Raw genomic sequence first — 20,492 nt, 5'->3', positions numbered from 1 at the left:
TGGCTTATTATCAAAAAGTCAACAAAAGTGTTGGCAAAGGTGTCAAGAATAGGGAATCCTCACACACTGTTAGGGGGACTGTATATTGTGCAGCCAATATTGAAAATAGCACAGAAGTGCCTCAAAGAGTTAAAAATAGCCCTGGGTTGGTGCCACTCAGTTAGTTGCAGCATAGCACCATAACCAAAAGGCTGCGGGTTTGATTTCCAGTCAGGGCACATACCTACCTAGGTTGCAGGTTTGGTCCCCAGTCTGGATGTATATGATCCCTGATTTGGGTGCACCTGATCCCTACTCTGGGTGTGTACCACAGGAAAGCAACCAATGTGTCTCTTGCATTCATGTTTCTTGCTCTCCCTTTCTCTATCTTTAAAAGCAATGAAAAAATGTCGTTGGATGAGAATTTAAAAAAATTAGTAACAGTGGGCACTTTCAGAGTAGATGCATCCTTTCTTCTTTGGTTCTCTCTCACCATTCCACACTGTGACCCCAATCTGCCCTGTTTTTTTAAAGATTTTATTTTTATTTATTTTTTTAGAAAGAATAGAAGGGAGAGAGTCTGAGAGGGAGAGAAACATCAATGTGTGGTTGCCTCTCATGTGGCCCCCACTGGGGACCTGGCCCACAACCCAGGTGTGTGCCCCTATCAGGAATCAAGTGTGAAAAGCCCACACTCAACCCACTGAGCTACACCAGCCAGGGCTGCCCTGGCTCTTTTTGCAGTTTCTCCTGCTTCTTCATTGTTCCTTGACCCTTCCATCCCTAGTATCAGCCTGTGGGCAGCAGGCATGGTGCCTGGCACCAATGTCCTGACAGTTGATGTTTAGTACACGGAACTGGTAAGAGGACAGACCATGAAAAGGGGGAGGGGGAGTCATAGACAGGAGGCCGGGAGAGCCCCAATGAAAAGGGAGAAAGCATATAGGAGATGCGCATGCAGCCGAGCTCAGGCAGACAAGTTTTGCTCGCTCCCAACACCTTTGAGCAGAATGCCAGTCAACTACAGCTTTTCACCCTAGAGCTGTGCCCAAGGCCCACTGAGACCAAGAGCAGAGAGACTGGCAGAAAGTTCTAAATTGCCTCATGTAAACAGTAAGATATTGGTTTTAAAATCATTATGTTTTAAATAATGAACAGAATTCATTCAAATTCTACTCAAGCACCTGCACAGCAGCTTGCACACCATGGTGAGGGTTGAGCTTCACAGACAGCCCGAGTGAGGGTCAATCTCATGCACAAATGGGCCAGCAGCAATTAAGGCACAATTAGAACAGGAGAGCCCACATAATTCACACAACGGAGATTTCTCAAAAGATCAAGGAGACTGCACTATTGGGTCCCACAAAACACCCACTATATAAGACCACCTCACAAAGAAACAAAGTAGTAGCAGATCTAGCTAATACATGGAAACAAACACAAAGAAGGCAACCAAAATGGGGAGACAAACAGGCTTCAAACGAAAAAACAGAAGGGATCTTCAGAAAATGAGCTAAATGAGATGGAGGCAAGTGATTTATCAGATATAAAGTTCAAAGTAATGGTTATAAGGATGCTAAGGAACTTAATTAGTGAGAATTACAACACTATGCAAATAATATAGAAACCATGAAAAAGAACCAGTAGGAAATGAAGAATACCATACCTAACATCAAGAATATACTAGAAGTAATCAAAAGTAGAATGGATGAAGCAAAGGATCAAGCCAGATATTTGAAAGACAAGGCAGATAAAAACACCCAATCAAGCAGCAAAAAGAAAAAAGAATTACAAAGAATGAAGATAGTGAAAGGGACTTTGGGAGACCATGAAGTGTAATGACATCAGCATCACAGGGATACCAGAAAGAGATGAGAGAACAAGGAATGAAGAACCTGTTTGAAGAAATCATGACCAAAAACTTTCCTAACCTGTTGAAGGAAAATGACACAAGTCCAGAAAGCACAGAGTTCCAAGCAAGACAAACTCAAAAAGGCCCACATCAAGATGCATCAAATTAAAATAGCAAAAGTTAAAGACAAAGAGAGAATCTTGAAAGCAACAAGAGAAAAGCATTTAATTACCTACAAGAGGGCTCCAATAAAACTGTCAGCTGATTTCTCAACAAAAACATTTCAGGAAAGAAGGGATGGGCATGAAATATTCAAAGTGATGAAAAGAAAGAACCTACAACCAACATTACTTTACCCAGCATGGCTAGCATTTAAAATTGAAGACAAAATAGAGTTCTGGCCAAGACGGAGGTGTAGGTAGAAACCCTTCACTTCCTTGCACAACCAAAAGGAGGATAACAACAAATCTAAAATCAATAAACCACCAAAAGTGCCAGAAAATCAAACTGCATGTAACTCTGACAACTAAGGAATTAAAGAAAAAATCAACCAAAACAACCAGACTGGTAAGGCGGACTGTGAGGGCCAACTCAGAAAAACCTCCAGGAGGTGGCTGAGGGGCAGGGCTGACTTAAGGCTAAAACTGAGACTCAGAGCTGACCGTAGGATAAGGCAGGGGTTGCCTCAGTGGGAGATACTTCTAGTCTGATACGAGAGTCTGTTGGAAAGTGCGCTGGAGAGGAGCCATGAGCTGCACTGTTCCCTCTCTAGCCCCTCCCCTAACAGGCAGCACCAAAGTGCAGCAAAGAGGGTCATTCCACCCTGGTGAATACCTAAGGCCCCTCCCCTTACAACTTATCAGGTGTGTCAAGACAAAGAAATATGGCCCAAATGAAAAAACACAGCAAAACCTCATAACTAAGCAACGAGAAGACTGTCAACCTATCTGATGGAGAATTTAAAGGCCTGGTAATCAAAATGCTCACAGAACTGATTGAGCTTGGTTGAAAAATGAAAGAACAAATGAAAGATACTCAAAATGAAATAAAGCAAAATATTCAGGGAACCAACAGTGACAAGAAGGAAACCAGGATTCAAAGCAATGATCTGGAACAAAAGGGAGAAATAAACATCCAACCGGATCAGAATGAAGAAACAAGAATCCAAAAAGATGAAGAAAGGCTGAGGATTCTCTGAGACAACCTGAAATGTTCTAATATCCAAATTATAGGGGTGCCAGAAGGAAAAGAACAAGAGCAAGAAATTGAACACTTATTTGAACAAATAATGAAGGAGAACTTCCCCCATCTGGCGAAGGAAATAGACTTTCAGGAAATCCAGGAAGCCCAGAGAGTCCCAAAGAAGGTGGACCCAAAGAGGAATACACCAAGGCACAACATCATTAAGTTACCCAAGATTAAATATAAAAAGAAAATCCTAGAAACAGCAAGAGAAAAGGAGACAGTTACCTACAAAGGACTTCCCATAAGGCTATCAGCTGATTTCTCAAAAGAAACCTTACAAGCAAGAAGGGGCTCGAAAGAAGTATTTGAAATCATGAAAGGCAAGGACCTACTTCCAAGATTATTCTATCCAGCAAAGCTATCCTTTAGAATGCAAGGGCAGATAAAGTGCTTCCCAGATAAGGTCAAGTTAAAGGAGTTCATCATCACCAAGCCATTATTATATGAAATGTTAACACATTGTTTGTGGGTAGTTTTTATCGCACGCTCTACTACCAGTCAGCGTAAAATGTATAAATACGTTTCCCGCATACAATGTGTTAAAGAAGCTTATCTAAGAACAAGACAATAAAAAATATGAACAGTAAAATGACAACAAACTCACAACTATCAACAAATGAACCTAAAAGAAAAGAAAAAGAATGAAAACAAAAACTAAGCAAACAACTAGAACAGGAACAGAATCAGAGAAATGGACATCACACAAGGGGGAGTTCAGCGGGGAGGGGGAAGGGATGAATAGGGAGGAAAAGGTACAGGGAAGAAGCATAACTAGCAGGCATAAAATAGATCGGGGGAGAGAAAAAATGGCATAGGAAACAGAGGACTCAAAGAACTTATATGTATGACCCATGGACATGAACTAAGGAGGGGGAATGTGAGAGGGTAAAGGGGTAGGGTGGAGGGGGGATAAAAGGATAAATTAGGAAAACTGTAATAGCATAATCAATTAAAAATACTTAATAAAAAAAATAAAATTGAAGGAAAAATAAAGATCTTCCCAGACAAGAAAAAGCTAAAGAAGTTTGTTACTACTACCAAGCCAGCATTATAAGAAATGTTAAAGGGCCTGGAAGAAGAAGGGCAAGGAAGGGAAAGAGGTAAGAAGGTGGGGAGAAGAAGAGGAGGAGGAGAAAAAATAACAAAAAACAGAGAAACAAGATTTTTAAAAATAACAGAACAAAAACCCCAGGAAAAGAACTAAATAAAATGGAGATAAGCAACCTATCAGATGCAGAGTTCAAAACACTGGTTATCAGGATGCTCCTGGGTACTTCAACAACACAGGAAAGACCCAGGCAGAAGTGAAGGTTGCATTAAGTGAAATAAAGAAAAATCCGCAGGGAACCAAGAGTGGAGGGGATGAAGCCGAGAATCAAAGCAACAATTTGGTACATCAGAAAAACAAAGCATTCAATCAGAACAGCAAGTAGAAAAAAGAACTTAAAAAAAGAGAGAATAGAATGAGGAACCTCTGGGACATCTCCAAATGTACCAACATTGAACTACTGGGATGCCAGAAGGAGAAGAGAAAGAGCAAGAAACTGAAAACTTATTTGAAAAAATAATGAAAGAAAAGTTCCCTGATTTGGTGAAGGAAATAGACACCTTGTTTGGGACCAAACAAGTTGGACCCAAAGAGGACCACACCAAGACACATCATAATTAAAACGCCAAAAGTTACAGATAAAGAGACAGTTTTAAAAGTGACAAGAATAGCAGAGTTACCTACAAAGGAGCTCCCATAAGACTGTCAGTTGACTTCTCAAAAGATAGTTTACAGGCTAGAAGGGACTGGCAAGGATTCAAAAAGATGAAAAGCAAGGATCAACGACCTAGATTAGATTACTCAATCCAGCAAAGCTATCATTTAGAATGGAAGGGCAGATAAAGTGCTTCCCAGACAAGGTAAAACTAAAGGAGCTCATCATCACCAAGCCATTATTATATAAATGCTAAAGAGAATTATGTAAGAAAAAGATGAAGATCAAAATGATGAACATTAATGATAAACATTAAAATGGCAACAAATTCACAACTATCAATAATGGATCCAAATTTACAATTATTGACAACTGACTCTAAAAACAAACTAGGCAAACAAGCAGAACAGGAACAGAATCATGGATATGGAGATCATTTGGAGGGTTATCAGTTGGGAGGGAGAAGGGGAAAATGTACAGTGGAAGGTACAGGGATTAAGAAGCATAAATTGGTAGGTCCGAAACAGACAGGGGGATGTTAAGAATAGTATAGGAAATGGAGTAGTCAAAGAACTTATATGCATGACCTAGTATACATACTAGAGGGAATAGGGGTACTGGATGGAAAGAGGCAAAGGGGAAAAAATTGGGACAACTGTAATAGCATAATTAATAAAAGGTATTAAAAATAAAGGAACTGGAAAAAAAATAACAAAGCCCAAAGTGAGTAGAAGGAAATAATAAAGATCAATGTACAAACAGACAAAATACAGTATAAAAAAATTACAAAAGATCAATGAAACCAAGAGATGTTCTTTGAAACATAAACAAGAGTGACAAACCCTTAACCAGACTCATCATTAAAAAAAGAGATAGGACCCAAATAAATAAAATCACAAATGAAAGAGACAAAGCAACAATTGACACCAAAGAAATACAAAGGATTGTAAAGAAAAAAATAATGAAAAATTATATGCCAACAAACTGGACAATCTGTAAGAAATGGATAAGTTCCTAGAAACATACTATCTTCCCAAACTGAGTCAGGATGAATCAGATCATGTGAATACACAGATTAGAACTAGTGAAATTGAAGCAGTAACCTAAAATCTCCCAACAAATAAATTTCCTGGACAAGATGGCTTCACAGGTGAATTTTACAAACATCCCAAGAAAAACTATCCAAAATCTATCTATCCAACTATCTTGCTCAAACTATTCAAAAAAATTCAAGAGGAGGGAAAATCCTCAAGTGCATTTTACAAAGCTAGCATTCTTCTGGCTCTGAAACCAGATAAGACACTACAAAGAAAGAAAATAATAGGCTAATACCCCCGAAAAACATAGATGCTAAAATCCTCAAAAAAAGTATTAGCAAACCAGATCCAGAAATACAGTCAAAAGCTCATACACCATGATCATACACCTGGGAATGCAAGGTTGGTACAATATTTGCAAATCAGTAAAAGTGACACACCACACAAACAAAATGAAGGATAAAAACCACATGATCATACCAATAGATGCTGAGAAAGCATTTGACAAAACTCAGCACACATTTATGATAAAAACTGTCAAAAAGTAGGAATAGAAGGAACATACCTCAAAATAAAACAAGCCATGTATGACAAACCCACAACTACCATTATATTCAATGAACAAAAAGTAAAAGCATTTCCTTTAATATCAAGAATAAGACGGGATATTCCCTTTCACTACTCTCTCTCTTTTTCTTTTTTTGAGTATTTATTTATTTATTTATTTTTAGAGAGGGGAAGAGAGGGAGAAAGAGAGGGAGAGAAACATCAATGTATGGTTGCCTCTTGCACGCCCCCTACTGGGGACCTGGCCCCTGGCCCACAACCCAGGCATGTGCCCTAGGCTGGGAATTGAACCAGCAACCCTTTGGTTTGCAGGCCAGCATTCAATCTACTGAGACACACCAGCCACTTTCACAACTCTTATTCAACACAGTACTGGAAGTCCTAGCTAGGCACAGCAGACAAGGAAAAAGAAGGCATCCAAATTGGGAAGGCATAAGTAAACTGTCATTATTTGTACATGATATGATATTGTACTAGATTTAATAAATGAATTTGGCAAAGCAGCAGGATACAAAATGAATATTCCAAAATTGGTGGCATTTGCCCTGACTGGTATGACTCAGTTGGTGGGGTGTCAGCCTGTAAAGCATGGGTCACTGGTTCTATTCCTGGTCAGGGCACACATGCCTCAGTTAAGAGTTCAATCCTTGCTTGGGGTGCATATGAGAGGCAACTAAGCAATGTGTCTCTTTCACACTGATGTTTTTTTCCCTCTTTGTCTCTCCCTTCCACTCTAAAATTAATTTATTAATTAATTTAAAAAGGAAAATGGTGGCATATGTATACACTAATAAAGGGCTATCAAAAGAGAAATCTGTAAATAACAGTGCTATCAATATTGGGGTGCACAGGTTCTTCTGAATTGGTGATTCAGGATTCCTAGGGTATAATGCCAGTAGTGGGATGGCTGGATCAAAAGGCAGTTCCATCTTTAGTTGAGGAAATTCCATATTGTTTTCCACAGTAGCTACACCAGTCTGCATTCCCACCAACAGCATACTAGGGTTGTGACACATTTGCACAATGGAATACTACGCAGCAGACACAAAGAAGGAACCCCTACCCTTCCTAACAGCATGGACAGAACTAGAGAGTATTATGCTAAGTGAAATAAGCCAGGCGGTAAAAGACAAATACCATATGATCTCTCACCTACAAGTAGAACCTCATGAAGAAAACAAGCAAGCAAAATAGAACCAGAGGCATGGGAACAAGGAACAGATTGACAGTGACCAGAAGAGAGGGGGAAGGGGGATAATGAGAGAAAGAAGGGGAAGGGGCCAGCCAAGGAACATGAATAGAGGACTCAGAGGCATGGACAATGGGGGGAGGAGTGACTGTGGTAAAGGGGTAGGGGGATGAGGCAGGGGAGAGCAATGGGGAAAAAGGTAGGACAACTGTGATGGAACAACAATAAAAAAGGAGAAACTAAGAAATCAATCTCATTTCCTATTGCAATAAAAAATTAAGTTACCTAGGAGTAAACTGAACCAAGGAGATAAAAGTAACATCATTAAAATGTCCATACTACCCAAAGCAATTTATAGATTCAATGTAATTTCTATTAAAATACCAATGGCATTTTGGCATATTTCACAGACCTAGAATAAATATTTCAAAAATTCATATGGAATCAAAAAAGACCCTGCTTAGCCTCAGCAATCTTGAGAAAGAAGAACAGAGTTGGAAGTATCACAATACCTGATATCAAACTGTATTACAAAGCCACTGTAATCAAGACAGCCTGGTACTGGCGTAAGAACAGACACATAGACCAATGGAACAGAATACAGAGCCCAGAGATAAAGCCACACCTATACAGTCAATTAATATCTGACAAAGGAGGTAAAAGTGAGTAAAGACAGTCTCTTCAATAAATGGTGTTAGGAAAATCGAACAAGTATAGGCAAAAAAATGGAACTAGACCACCAGCTTACACAAGAATAAACTCAAAATGGAAAAAGGAGTTAAACATTAAATCCTAGAAGAAAAATAGGTAGTAAAATCTCAGACATCTCTTGTAATAAGATTTTTGCCGATATGTCTCCTAGGGTAAGAAAAAAGGAAAAAGTACACAGATGAGACTACATCAAAGTATAAACCTTCTCCACAACAAGAAACACCATCAATAAAATGAATTGGGAACCCACTGAATGGGAGAACATATTTGCCAACTATATATCTGATAAGAAGTTAATTTCCAAAATATATAAAGAACTTATACAGCTCAACACCAGGAAAACATAAAATCCAATTAAAAAATGGGCAAGTGACCTGAATAGACACTTGTCCATAGAGGACATACAGATGGCCAACAGACAAATGAAAAAATGCTGAAAATCCCTAATCATCAGAGAGATGCAAATTTAAACCACAATGAGGTATCACTTCACACCTGCCAGAATGGCTACCATCAATAAATCAACAAACAAGTGCTGATGAGGATGCGGAGAAAAGGGAATCCTAGTGCATTCTTGGAATGCAGGCACTGGTGCAGGCACTGTGAAAAACAGTATGGAGATTCCTCAAAAAATTAAATATGAAACTGTTTTTGAACTAACAATCTCAATTTTGGGAATATATCCTAACAATCTCAAAACACTAAGTTGAAAGGATATATGTTCTCCTATGTTCATAGCAGCATTATTTACAACAGCCAAAATCTGGAAACAACCCAAGTGCCCATTAGTACGGGGGTGGATATAAAAGCTGTGGTAAATTTATAGAATGGAGTACTATGAGGCTGTAAAAAAGAAAGGAATGTTACCTTCTGTGACAGCATGGATGAACCTGGAGATTATTATGCTAAGTGAAATAATCCAGTCACAGAAAGACAAATAGCATAAGATTTCATTTATATGTGGAATCTAATGAACAAAGTAAACTGGTAAAATAGAAACAGAGGCATGGATACATGGAACAGACTGACAGCTGTCAGAGGGGAAGGAGTAAGGGGAACTGCATGATAGAACTGGAGGGATTAGACAAAGAACATAAGTATATTACCCACAGACAGACAACACAGTGTGGTGATGGCCAGAGGGAAGAGCAGGCAGGGGCTGGGAGGAGGTGGGCATAGGCAGGGAGGAGGGGAAGAATGGGGACATCTGTAATAGCGTCAACAATAAAAATTAAAAAAAAAACTGTTTTTAAATTTAAAATAGAACTACCATACAAATCAGCAATTCCACTTCTGGACACTTATGTAAACTTATATAAATAAAATGAAAACACTAATTTGAAAAGTTATATGCACCCCTATGTTCACTGTAGCATTATTTATGATAGTCAAGATATGGAAGCAACCTAGGTGTCCATCCATAGATGAATGAATAAAGATGTGTGCATAACACACACACATACTCAGCAAGAAAAAAGAATAAAATCTTACCATTTGTAACAATGCAAAAAACATAACTAAATCACTCTCTTATACCATATATAAAAATAAACTCAAAATGGATTAAAAGACTTAAATGGAAGGTCAAAACCCACAGAACTCCTAAAAGAAAACATAGGCAGTAATCTCTTTTACCTTAGTCCTAGAAGTATTTTCTTCTGATGTGTCTCCCCAAGCAATAGCAACAAAAGCTATTAGTAGACCTAGAGGGTATTATACTAGTGAAATAAGTCAGACAAGGAAAGACTAATACTCTATGATAAACAAAAACAACAAAACAAAGAAAAAGCAGAGTCATAGTTACAGAGAAGAGACTGATAGCTGCCCTAGAGCATTGTTGGTGGGGAGGTATGAAAAGCTGAAAGGGATTAAGAGGTACAAACTTCCAGTTATAAAATAAGTCACAGGGATGTAATATACAGCACAGGGAATACAGTCAATAGTATTGTAATACTTTTGTATGGTGACCCATGGCTACTAGACTTACCATGGTGATCACATGTATAGTAAGGTATATAAACGTTGAATCCCTATGTTGTATACCTGAAACTAATAAAATATGGTATGTCAACTATACTTTAATAAAAATATAGTTAACTATTACGTTACTTTGACTAGAATCTGTCTCATTAAGATGAAGTACATAGACCTAAGCTACAGGGAATTTCCAATTTCTTTTAGCAGGCCCTGGAACTAGATCATAAGCTTCTTTGGAGCAGTTTACACACCCAACAATCAGCACCTCCAAGTGCCATCAGGAGTTCCAAGCAGTAAGATGAAAGAGTTAGCTAGAACAGAGGAGGTTAGGAAGGAGAGTACATATGATATACTCTCATATTAAGTGAGATCCCAGGTGATCTGAAAGAAGGGGAACCTGTTACGATTTTTGCCCAGGGTCTTTTCCTTAGTGCTGGCAAAGCACTGAGATGTAATTCTAGCAATGAATACTGTAATCTACAGAAATCAATTATCCAAGTAATTGTGATACCAAAAATCACCTGCCCTACCCTACCTTACATCACTTACCTTCTGAAGACACCTTCAACACCAGTAATGCCCATCCCATCCACAATATCTCTGGTGAGTCTAAAAGGAACGGTTTCAGGAGTAGGAAGGATTTTACCCTGTTCAAAAGCAACCCCTAAGTGAAAAATGCAGTGAGGTTAGGAGGTTCCATAGCTGAGTGACTTTCCTCCCAATAGACACGTGAACTTTGCAGAGGCACCAAATAATTTGTCACCTATATCCCCTCAGAACTACAACACACAGTAGTTTATTCTGTTTCTGCTCTGCCTGACCTCCTCTTCTCCACCACTGTTTAGGAGGTTCACCTCAAATTAAACAAACATTACCTACTTCTTGGTATAATTAGAGAAATCTTGATTAAAGGGTGATATTTAAAAATGAAGTAGTTACAGGTAGAATTTAAAAATGCAGAGGATGTATATACTAATTTATATTTATAAAGTCCTTGATCTCTTTCTAATGGAATTCAATTTTACCACTTATGTAGATTACACTGTAGAATTTGTAATTTTCTAAAACTACACTTTCTTAGAAATCTTAAATTCTATATTCTAACCAAAACCTCTTCTTCTGCAATTTATTTAATTAAACAGTCTTTAAACTCACTGAGATTTCTAGTCTATTATCCTCTCTTCCTACTCAGCTCAGAGTATAGACTGCAAGGTTGGTTACTCTCACTATATCTCAAACCTCCTTGCCTGACCACATCTACCATTTCAAACTAAAACTTAAAACTCCAGGGATGTTCGGGACTGCTATAAGAAACTGTATAATGACACTAGTGGCTCTACTACAAATTTAGGATTATCACCTTAGGAAAGTGACCCTTAAAAACTGCTTAGCATGTCTTTTTACTTATCCTCTTCTATGATTCATGGTCTTATTTCCATAGTATCAGTTTTAGAATTTTACTGTTATTTTAAGGCCAATTACCATCCCTCATTCTTAGCAAGTTAGCATGCTTTCTATTTCTCAGAAAAAAATGGAATAGCTAATATAATTTCCCTCAAATTCTTTCCTCTCTAGCTTTAGACTTTCCTATTAGTGCTCTCTTTCCTCTTCTCCACAGAAAAGCTGCCATGCCTCCAATGTAAAGCTGACTCTACCCCCATGTACTTTATAATTTCCCTTGCTATTTTAAATATCTTTGTATCTTTCCTATCTTATTAATATCTAACATGTTCATGCCTCTCTCATTAAACAAGCAAACAAACCCCTCTCAAAACCAATAAAAAAGGGACCAAACATGTATCTATCTCATCTCTGTACCAAATTTTTACCCTTCCCTTCCGTTCTATACTTCTTGCAGAACAATTTCACATTCTTAGTCTATACATCTTTAATTTCCATTCAATCCTTGCCTTTTCATAATTTCACTTCATCTATTCTATCCAAAGGTTACTTCCTAAGCCTCTAAGACTGATTAATTGTTAAATGCAAAGATCTGTTTTCTGCATTCATATTATTTGACCTTTCTGTAGCACATGTTGCTAAGCCCTTCTTCATAAAAAATTGTCCTCCTTTGGTTTCCAAAATATCCCCATCTCCTGGTTACCATGACTTGTTGGTTATTACTATTTGTCTTCTGATTCAGCCTTTTCATGCTGGCATTCCTTACTATTCTATCCTTATTTCTATTCATCAAGGCTGATATATGAGATCAGAATGTCCTTCAGCCCAATGACTTTCAACTGAAATCTATTTGCTGAACATGTTATCACACTCAACTTTTTTGCTCTCCTCTTCATTAAACTGCCTACTCCATCTGGAAATCCCATCAATGCCTCAAAACAATGTGCAAAACTAACCTTATTGCTTCCTTATTCTTTACAAAAGCTGTTGTATTCTTTACTAGAAACTTCAGTTACCCTGGAGTCCCCTCTCCCACTGTTTCCACATCTAATGTCGCTGGTGCAGGTTACTACAAAAATGTCCTCCAAATCTAATGCCTGGGTCTTTACAAATGTAGTCCAAATCTTTGTCCTCTCTTGTCTAAACTATTATAATACCCACTAACTTACCTCCTATTGCCAATACTGCTCCCAATTATCTTCCCAATAATCAGATGTAATTATATCCTGCTTAAACATATTTCCATTTACTTCCCATAATTTAACAGATTAAAGCTGAAACTTCTTAACCTGGATTTTTATAGCCTAGAAGCAATCTATCAGTCAAGCTACTCAATTACAGGCAACCTTTATTCTGGGCGCATTGAATGTCTCCTAATTCCTATAGCCTGCTACATCTCCATTATTCCTCCTTTCATATCTGCTCTATCTTCTGCCTGGATTCTCCTTCCTTTCTTTGTCTGAGACCTGGTTTAACTGCCACATCATCTAATAAGCCTCACTCATTATCCTGGGTAGAGTTAGCTACTCACTCCAGCATCACTGTGTTCATGACTTTATGTTCACTGCCTTGATGGCTCTAGCTCCCTCACACTTGTAATATCCTGGTTGAAAAACAATACTTCTTGATGACTAAATATTAATTAAACAAAATAAAAATACCTCTTTTATTACTTACCTAAATCTATATGTACAAGTTCTGCTGATTGTTCATTTATCAAGATATTCTGTACGTGTCTATCACCAAGTCCAAGTATGTAACCAACTGGGAAAAGAAAAAAAGATCATTGATATCATCTATTTTAATAAGATATTTAGCCATTATTTCAAATATTATCACTGAATCTATATAATTTTTAAGTAGCTTAGGCTTTTTAACCTACTTAAAGGAAATCATATACATAACAGGCCATTTTGAATTTAAGTCATATCTCACTAGCTATTTTTGTTTATATTGCATTTTACAAATCCTAGATGATCTGCTAAAAAGTTTTCCGTTTACTCATAATAAAGCAAATATTTAGAAATATTACTACTTTGAAATCGGTGTGGGTAAAGTTGAAACCATTATTTACTAGAAATGAAGTAGTACACTGCATGCATTCAACTATTTATTGAATAACCTATGAATAAATTCTTCATTCTTCAGTGAAACTTTCTTTTGACTGATATTTAACACAAATTAATCATTAATTCATTTTATCAGGTATATACCATAAAAAAGTGCATTTCTATTTTTAAGACTGAGTATGACATGCCTTAAAATCCTTGTAACTTAAGGAAAGACACGAGGCGGTGGTACAGAAAAGACACCAAACAGGGCATCAGGATGTCCAAGTGCCTGGTAGCTCTGTCATTAACTGAGCCTTACTTTCTTGTTTATAAACTAAATTAGTTGAATCAGGTTAATGATTCCGAATGTAGAAAAGAAGATTTCATCATTACCTACAACTTTTTTAAAACATACATCCCCTGCAGTACTGGGGTATAGTACCTAAGTGATAGAGGAAGTTGTCTTTTAGTTAAGAATCAGCAGATTGACAGATCTCCAAGGTTCCTGTTAGTTCTCATACTCTAATATTTTGTTAATTGCTCTATCTAGTTATTCCAATCACTTATAAACTTTTTAAAAAGTAGTAAAAATACATGTTGTACAGTAAGCATTTAAATATATATCATTATTTTTATTTCAAAAACAAAATTCTATTAAATAGAATCAGCCCTGATCAGTGTGGCTAGTTTGGGTGTCATCCCACAGAGCGAGGAAGTTGCCAGCTTGATTCCCCATTCAGGCACGTGCCTAGGGTGTGGTTTAGTTCCTTGACTGGGTATGTGTACGAGGGAACTGTCTCTCTCATATTAATGTTTCTCTTTTTCTTACTCCCTTCCCTTCTCTCTAAAAATAAATAAAATCTTAAAAAATCAATCATTGTGTGGTAATATTCTAACATTATATAGGTTCTGTGCAAAAGTAATCAAAGTAAATACCTTATATGCAATTGTCATGGGTTTTATTATTCCCACCCCTAAAAAAAATCTCAGAAAACAATGTAGTATTATCATGAATTTTATTACTTTCCAAAGAAAATCTCAGTACATAATATATTGAATTCAGGAAGAGATAATAAGTCATGTTCTCAGAGCAGAAAAGAATAAGCAGTCTTATTTCCCTACCTTGGGGTAGGAGAACTTTCTCCAGCAAAAGCTAAGAAGAGCTACAATTAGAAGCTAAAAATCAGGATGAACAAGACACTCAATAATCTAGTAATCTAATGACAAAGGCAGTTTGGTTGATAACCACCATTAACACCATCATCCCCTGCAACTAAGGATGTAGGAAGTGCTGAATCTACTAAAACATATAAGATTACCAATAGAAGAAGTAGCCACACTGCGAGTATAGGCCAATCGTTTCTCAAACCAAACAGCTGGATCCAAGAATTTTTCCATGCAGAAGTAACGAAAAACTGGTTGGAAATTCTGACAAATATCCATGAAGGTTTTATATTTCTCTTCGTAAGACTTCTTTTGCACATCCTTTAAATAGATAAATATAAAATATTTTCTCAATATTGTGTTCATCTAATTTAAGTCTACTAAGGGTATCTATATGGACAACAGTATAATACACAGAGGCAAAAGAGATATCTCTACTGTCTGGTCAGGGAAGCAATTAATAACAATTCTAATCCCTTTAGGGTTTTCATGTTAATATTACTGGAAGGAGGCACATCAACAGTGACTGTTTTTGATTCAAGTAAACTCTAACTAGCACGATCCTGTAATCTACATGGAAGTCAACACAAAAATGACAAAGGCAGCTCCAGATAGTCTTAGGTAGCATCACAGCACTAGCTGTGGGATAGGAAACCGAAAAAGAGGAAGAATGAAAGAATCCCTAATGAATGGCAAAGCATCTGAAATCTGTCCTGTAACATCTTTTCACTCTACACTGTAATACTTGCCTGAAGCAAAGCTTATCGACTTCAATGAGCTCAACTCCCACCTAAGTACTGACGACTTCCAAATCTCTACCTTTGGCCCAGTCATCCTTATTAAGCTCCAGCTTAATGTACTTCAACTGCCCACTCAACACCGTCACTTGGATCAATCACTTCCAGATCCAAACTAATCTACCTTTTCAACTCTGGCAAAGCTCAGCCACACTTTATTTTTTGACACAGTAAATAGTCTCTCCATTCACCTCATCATCCCAACTAGAAAACTGAATGCCACTGACTACTCTTTTTCACCAACCCCACTCCTAATCAGCAACCAAATCCTATCAGTTCTGCCTAGTTAATATTTCTCATATGTACCCCCATTCCCGTTCCTACTGTTATGAGTCTTAGTTATGATCCACTATCTCATGACTCTAGTTGGCTTTTTCAAAAATACAACCCACAGTGCTGTCAGAGTTATCATTCTAAAATACAAATCTGATACTAATATTCTCAAGGTTCTCTATTGCTTACAGGATATAGTACAAATTTCTTAGCATATCATAAGGCAAGTCTCCATTTTTTCCAATCTCTTATCTGCTCCTTTTCAAAGACTAAGCCCATGCTGTCTTTAACTGCATATTCATGCCTCCTTTTTTGTTTGTTGTATCTCCTGCTTGGAAAACAAATTCATTTATGAAACTTGGCTCAAATACCAACTCCTCTATAAAGCCTTTCTTGAATCTGATTCTCTCCATTCCCCTGTCCCAAGAAGAATTAACCACTTCTTCCTCCATACCCTGTACAATAAAAGGAAAAGTAAATAAATTTTAGAGTTGGAGAGACAAAGTTCAAATCCTTATTCCACCATTTATTAGCTAATTGACCTTGGATAAGTGAAATTCTCTGAATTTCTTCTCATCTTTCAAGGGGATAAGTACAATGATTAGTTGTAACATCTCTGAAATTTCACATCTGTGAAATCCCACCTGGTATAGAGAAGGCATTCAATAAATATTGGTAACTGTGAATGTAAGACCAAATGGCCAGTGTAATGTGGCAAATGTCTTAGAAGCTCCCTACATTAATTTCATGTAAAAATTATTTCAAAATGCCTTTAAAACAATTTTAGTGTTTTGTTTGTTAAGAATTAGCATACCCCAAACTGGAAGCAAATCAGCATACACTGACAAATGTTAAATTTCTCATCAGACTAGGGTTGACACTATAGTTTAAAAACCTTCCTTTTTCACTCACTCATCCTTTCATTCTAGTGAGCTTGCTTTCTTAGTATCATTAAGTTGCCTGCTGAAATTAAAACTTTTTGCATTCTATAATATTTGATAACTATCAGCTTTAATAAGCTATTAAACAATCTTGAAATAACTCATACTTTTGAGTGTCACTTACCATCATTTTCTTCTGGCATTGATAGGCACTGATATCCTTTGGTCTGTATCTTTTATGAGCACCACTGTCATTGTTAACAAGAAATTCACCAATAGGGACAGTTCCTGTGCACCATTCAAGAACACCACTTCGCTGAGAAAGGGGAACCACCTGAAGTTATGGATTAAATATCTTTCGATTATGGAAGGGCATTAGATAGCATGTGACAATCATTCAACTTATCAGAGTCAGTGTGAAGCATTTTTCCAAAGTTGTATTACTATTTTTCTGTCCATAGGAGGGGTATTCCTAAACATAAAATGAGCAATTTTACTGGGAAGATTATAAAGTATGACATATTATAAACAAACAGGAAGCATAGCAAATGATATAAACAAATACCCTTTTACCCACTAAATAGCTTTATCAAATCTAAGATTTTCTCATATTTGCTGGGAGAAGAATCTCCCTCTGGACTCCTCACTCACCACATGCCCCTCCCCAAGATGGCATGCTAGATGCTTCAGCTAGATGATTGCTTATCATGTTGATGTATTTTTTGCATACTTAAATCTAATATAACCAATATAAGATTGTACACCAACTATATTTAAACTTAAAAATAAATTTATAAAATATTCTAAGTGAAGGCCTTCTCTCTTTCATGCTTTTCAGCAATGGAATCTGCTTGGAAACCCTAGCTGCTTTCTGAGAAAATCAGGACATACTCCTATAGCTCATACATTTTGCAACCCATTGTGACCCAAATCTTCAGTCATCATCTTTGCTACCTAAAAGCCTGGCACACAGAGCATTAAAATTTCCTTTCATTCACATTACAGAGTATCTGCCCTCTGAGAACTTCTCAGCAATCATTAAAATATATGCCAGACAGAAGACCACTAACAGCTCATCAACTTTGTCCTACAATTAAGCTAGATCAATAGATATAGCAAAGTAACAAGACTGGCAGGTCTTAAAGAGTGGTCCCTGAACCACGGCTGCATCAGTATCACTTGGGATGTTGATAGAAATGCATATTCTCAGGCTCCATCCTAGAATTAAAAATTCTGAGAATGAGGCTTAGCAATTTATGTTTTAACAACCTTCCAAGTGATTATGATGCCTGCTAAGTTCAACTTTTTCTTTAATACCAAGCCTTAAGATTTTATTGAGTAATGCTTAGCTTTGAAGGGCTAAGTTTAACTTCTGTTTAGCATTCATTGAGGGCTGACAAGTGTTTTTTTTTTATCTGCTAATGGAAAGTATCAATTATATTAGTTAACATCCTTAAAAAATTCTATGTTAACAAATTTCTCATAAATCTTGAAGTCTAAGAGAAAAGGTGCTTTTGAATGTTTCCCTGTCTCTACCCCATCCAACTAAAAAATGAGTTGTTTCAAAATTAAGTTCTGATTTCACTTATGATAGCCTAACTCAATCAGAATTTTGGAGGGCATATCTAACCTTTTCCCATTTTCCTACTTGGGGTTTTCAGTTTAACAATATTTTTTACCATTAAAAAAAGGTGATTTGCCAAAAAATACAATAAAGATTAAAAAAATAATTATTTTTCTAAAAGGTGCTTTGTGGAAAAACTTAAAATACAAAAAAACAAACAAACCAGGTACTACCCATAATCCCATCACACTCAGTAATAACAGTATTTAGACTTATTGAGGAGCTTTTTAAAGCCATAGTTATATACTGATTTCTTATAAATGTATACATGCATACACATCTGTTTTAAGACTATTCTGTCTTTTTAACCTGTCTATTCTTATGCCACAAACCATACCATCATCACTATTAAAGCTTTATCACTTGCCTAAGTATAACTGGATAAAGTCTACTCTCATCTATTACTTTTTATCAAAGCTTAGTCATTCTCACCAATATATTTTTCAAGAAAAAGTTTAAAAATTTTTTAATTTATTGATTTGAGAGAGAGGAAGGGAGGGAGGTAGGAAGAGTTGAGTTGGGAGAAGAGAAAGAGAAACATCAGTTGGTTGTTTCACTTATTTATGCATTGACTGGTTGATTCTTCTATGTGCTCTGACTGGGGATCCAACTCACAACCTTGACATATAGGGACAACACTCTAACCAACCAAGCTACTTGGCCAGGCCCTCAAGATAAACTTCTAAATCATTTTTCCAAGTAATAAAAAATTTCACTGGGATTTCACTGTCCATGCATTAATTTCATGTGCTGGCATTTTTCAGTGTCTTCTCATTTAAGACATGGTACCATTCTTTTACCTTACTTTTCCTTTACTCTTTCTTGTATTCTTAATAATTTTTTCATGCAGTCAATACTTTTTATTACTGTGAGAGGGACTTTTTTCAATTATATATTTAAACTAGTCTTAGTTAATGGTTAAGATACTTCTTGGTTAAGCAGAGTACAAATAAATGTTTCTAAAAGGCTGCTTCTGTACTGCACAGTGATCATTCATACATTTCCTTAATTTGTTTATATCTTCACAGAAACATTAACAATGAATAAACAAATAAGCCTCGTTACCGAAGTAATAGAATAAAGGGCAAATATGAGATACAGAAATGAAACCTAAAAGGACACAACTATGGAAAACAGATCCTTCAAAATGAGCATTTAGTGTTATTTAAAATGTAAACATTTAAATAAGCATTCAATGTAGAGGTCAAAAATTATCAACTAATAGAATAACATGACTTGAGAACTGTCCTCTCAGGCAAACTACTGGAGGAAGTGCAAATTGGTACACCCTTCCACTATGGGTAATCTGACGATATCTCCCAGTTATAGGTGTGAGGCAGGAAAGAATAGGAAACAAAGGCCTCAAGCTCTACACCTCCCCTTTCTGGCTTGTCTGGAACACCAGATTTGACTTTCACTGACCACCTGTTCCCCTGCTTCCCTCTTCCCAATTTCCTCTAATTGAGAGGACCAAAAAGAAATTGGTATCTGGAGAGGAGAGACAAGGTTGGCCTGAGTTGGCAGTGACCCTAGCAGCTTCAAAAGCCAAGGACAATCCTAGCAGGCATTTAATAAAAGCCTTCCACCCAGAACCCATCAGCAGATCTCACTCTCTGAGGTTGCCCATTGTCACTTTCTGAATGCATTCTATAGCTTTAATAAATTTACTGTGCTTTGTCATGCTCTCAAATTCTTTCTTGTTCTGTGACAAGAACCTGGATTGGGTTGAGTCCTCCCTTGGCCTCCCCAGGTGCTGCCTGGCATCAGGCGCACCTCTCATCTGACCCATGAATGCAACTTTTGGAAATGTATCCCACAAACTGACCTGTGTGTACACATGAAAAATTTTATGTTCGATGTCATTCACTGCAGATAGCATTGTTTGCCATAGCAAAAAACTACTAGAGACACAAACACCCACTTTATACAGTAAGGGCTTTTAAAATAATCACGTAATACACAAACTACAGCTCTTAAAAAATGAGAAAGACCTCTATAATATACTGTTAAATTAAAAGTAAGATATGTATGCTGTGTTTTC

At 36.9% G+C, this 20,492-nt stretch overlaps 1 protein-coding gene across 3 annotated transcripts in view; it reads right to left on the bottom strand.

Annotated features, from left to right (window-relative positions):
• ATM (ATM serine/threonine kinase) overlaps positions 1-20,492 on the bottom strand; it is a 162,209-nt gene that overhangs the window by 6,176 nt on the left and 135,541 nt on the right. For all 3 annotated transcript variants that reach the window (XM_045837996.1, XM_045838016.1, XM_045838005.1), the window contains 4 exons: positions 17,012-17,161; positions 15,032-15,197; positions 13,339-13,425; positions 10,810-10,924 (listed from right to left, as the gene is read on the bottom strand). In XM_045837996.1, the coding sequence (XP_045693952.1) occupies positions 10,810-10,924; positions 13,339-13,425; positions 15,032-15,197; positions 17,012-17,161 (518 nt within the window). The remainder of the gene's footprint in view (positions 1-10,809; positions 10,925-13,338; positions 13,426-15,031; positions 15,198-17,011; positions 17,162-20,492) is intronic.

Source organism: Phyllostomus hastatus, unplaced genomic scaffold (assembly GCF_019186645.2).
Source record: "Phyllostomus hastatus isolate PE091 unplaced genomic scaffold, TTU_PhHast_1.1 phas_contig_113, whole genome shotgun sequence".
Lineage (NCBI taxonomy): Eukaryota > Metazoa > Chordata > Mammalia > Chiroptera > Phyllostomidae > Phyllostomus > Phyllostomus hastatus.
Note: the sequence above shows the minus strand (reverse complement) of the source record. Positions and strands in the feature narration are given on the sequence as shown.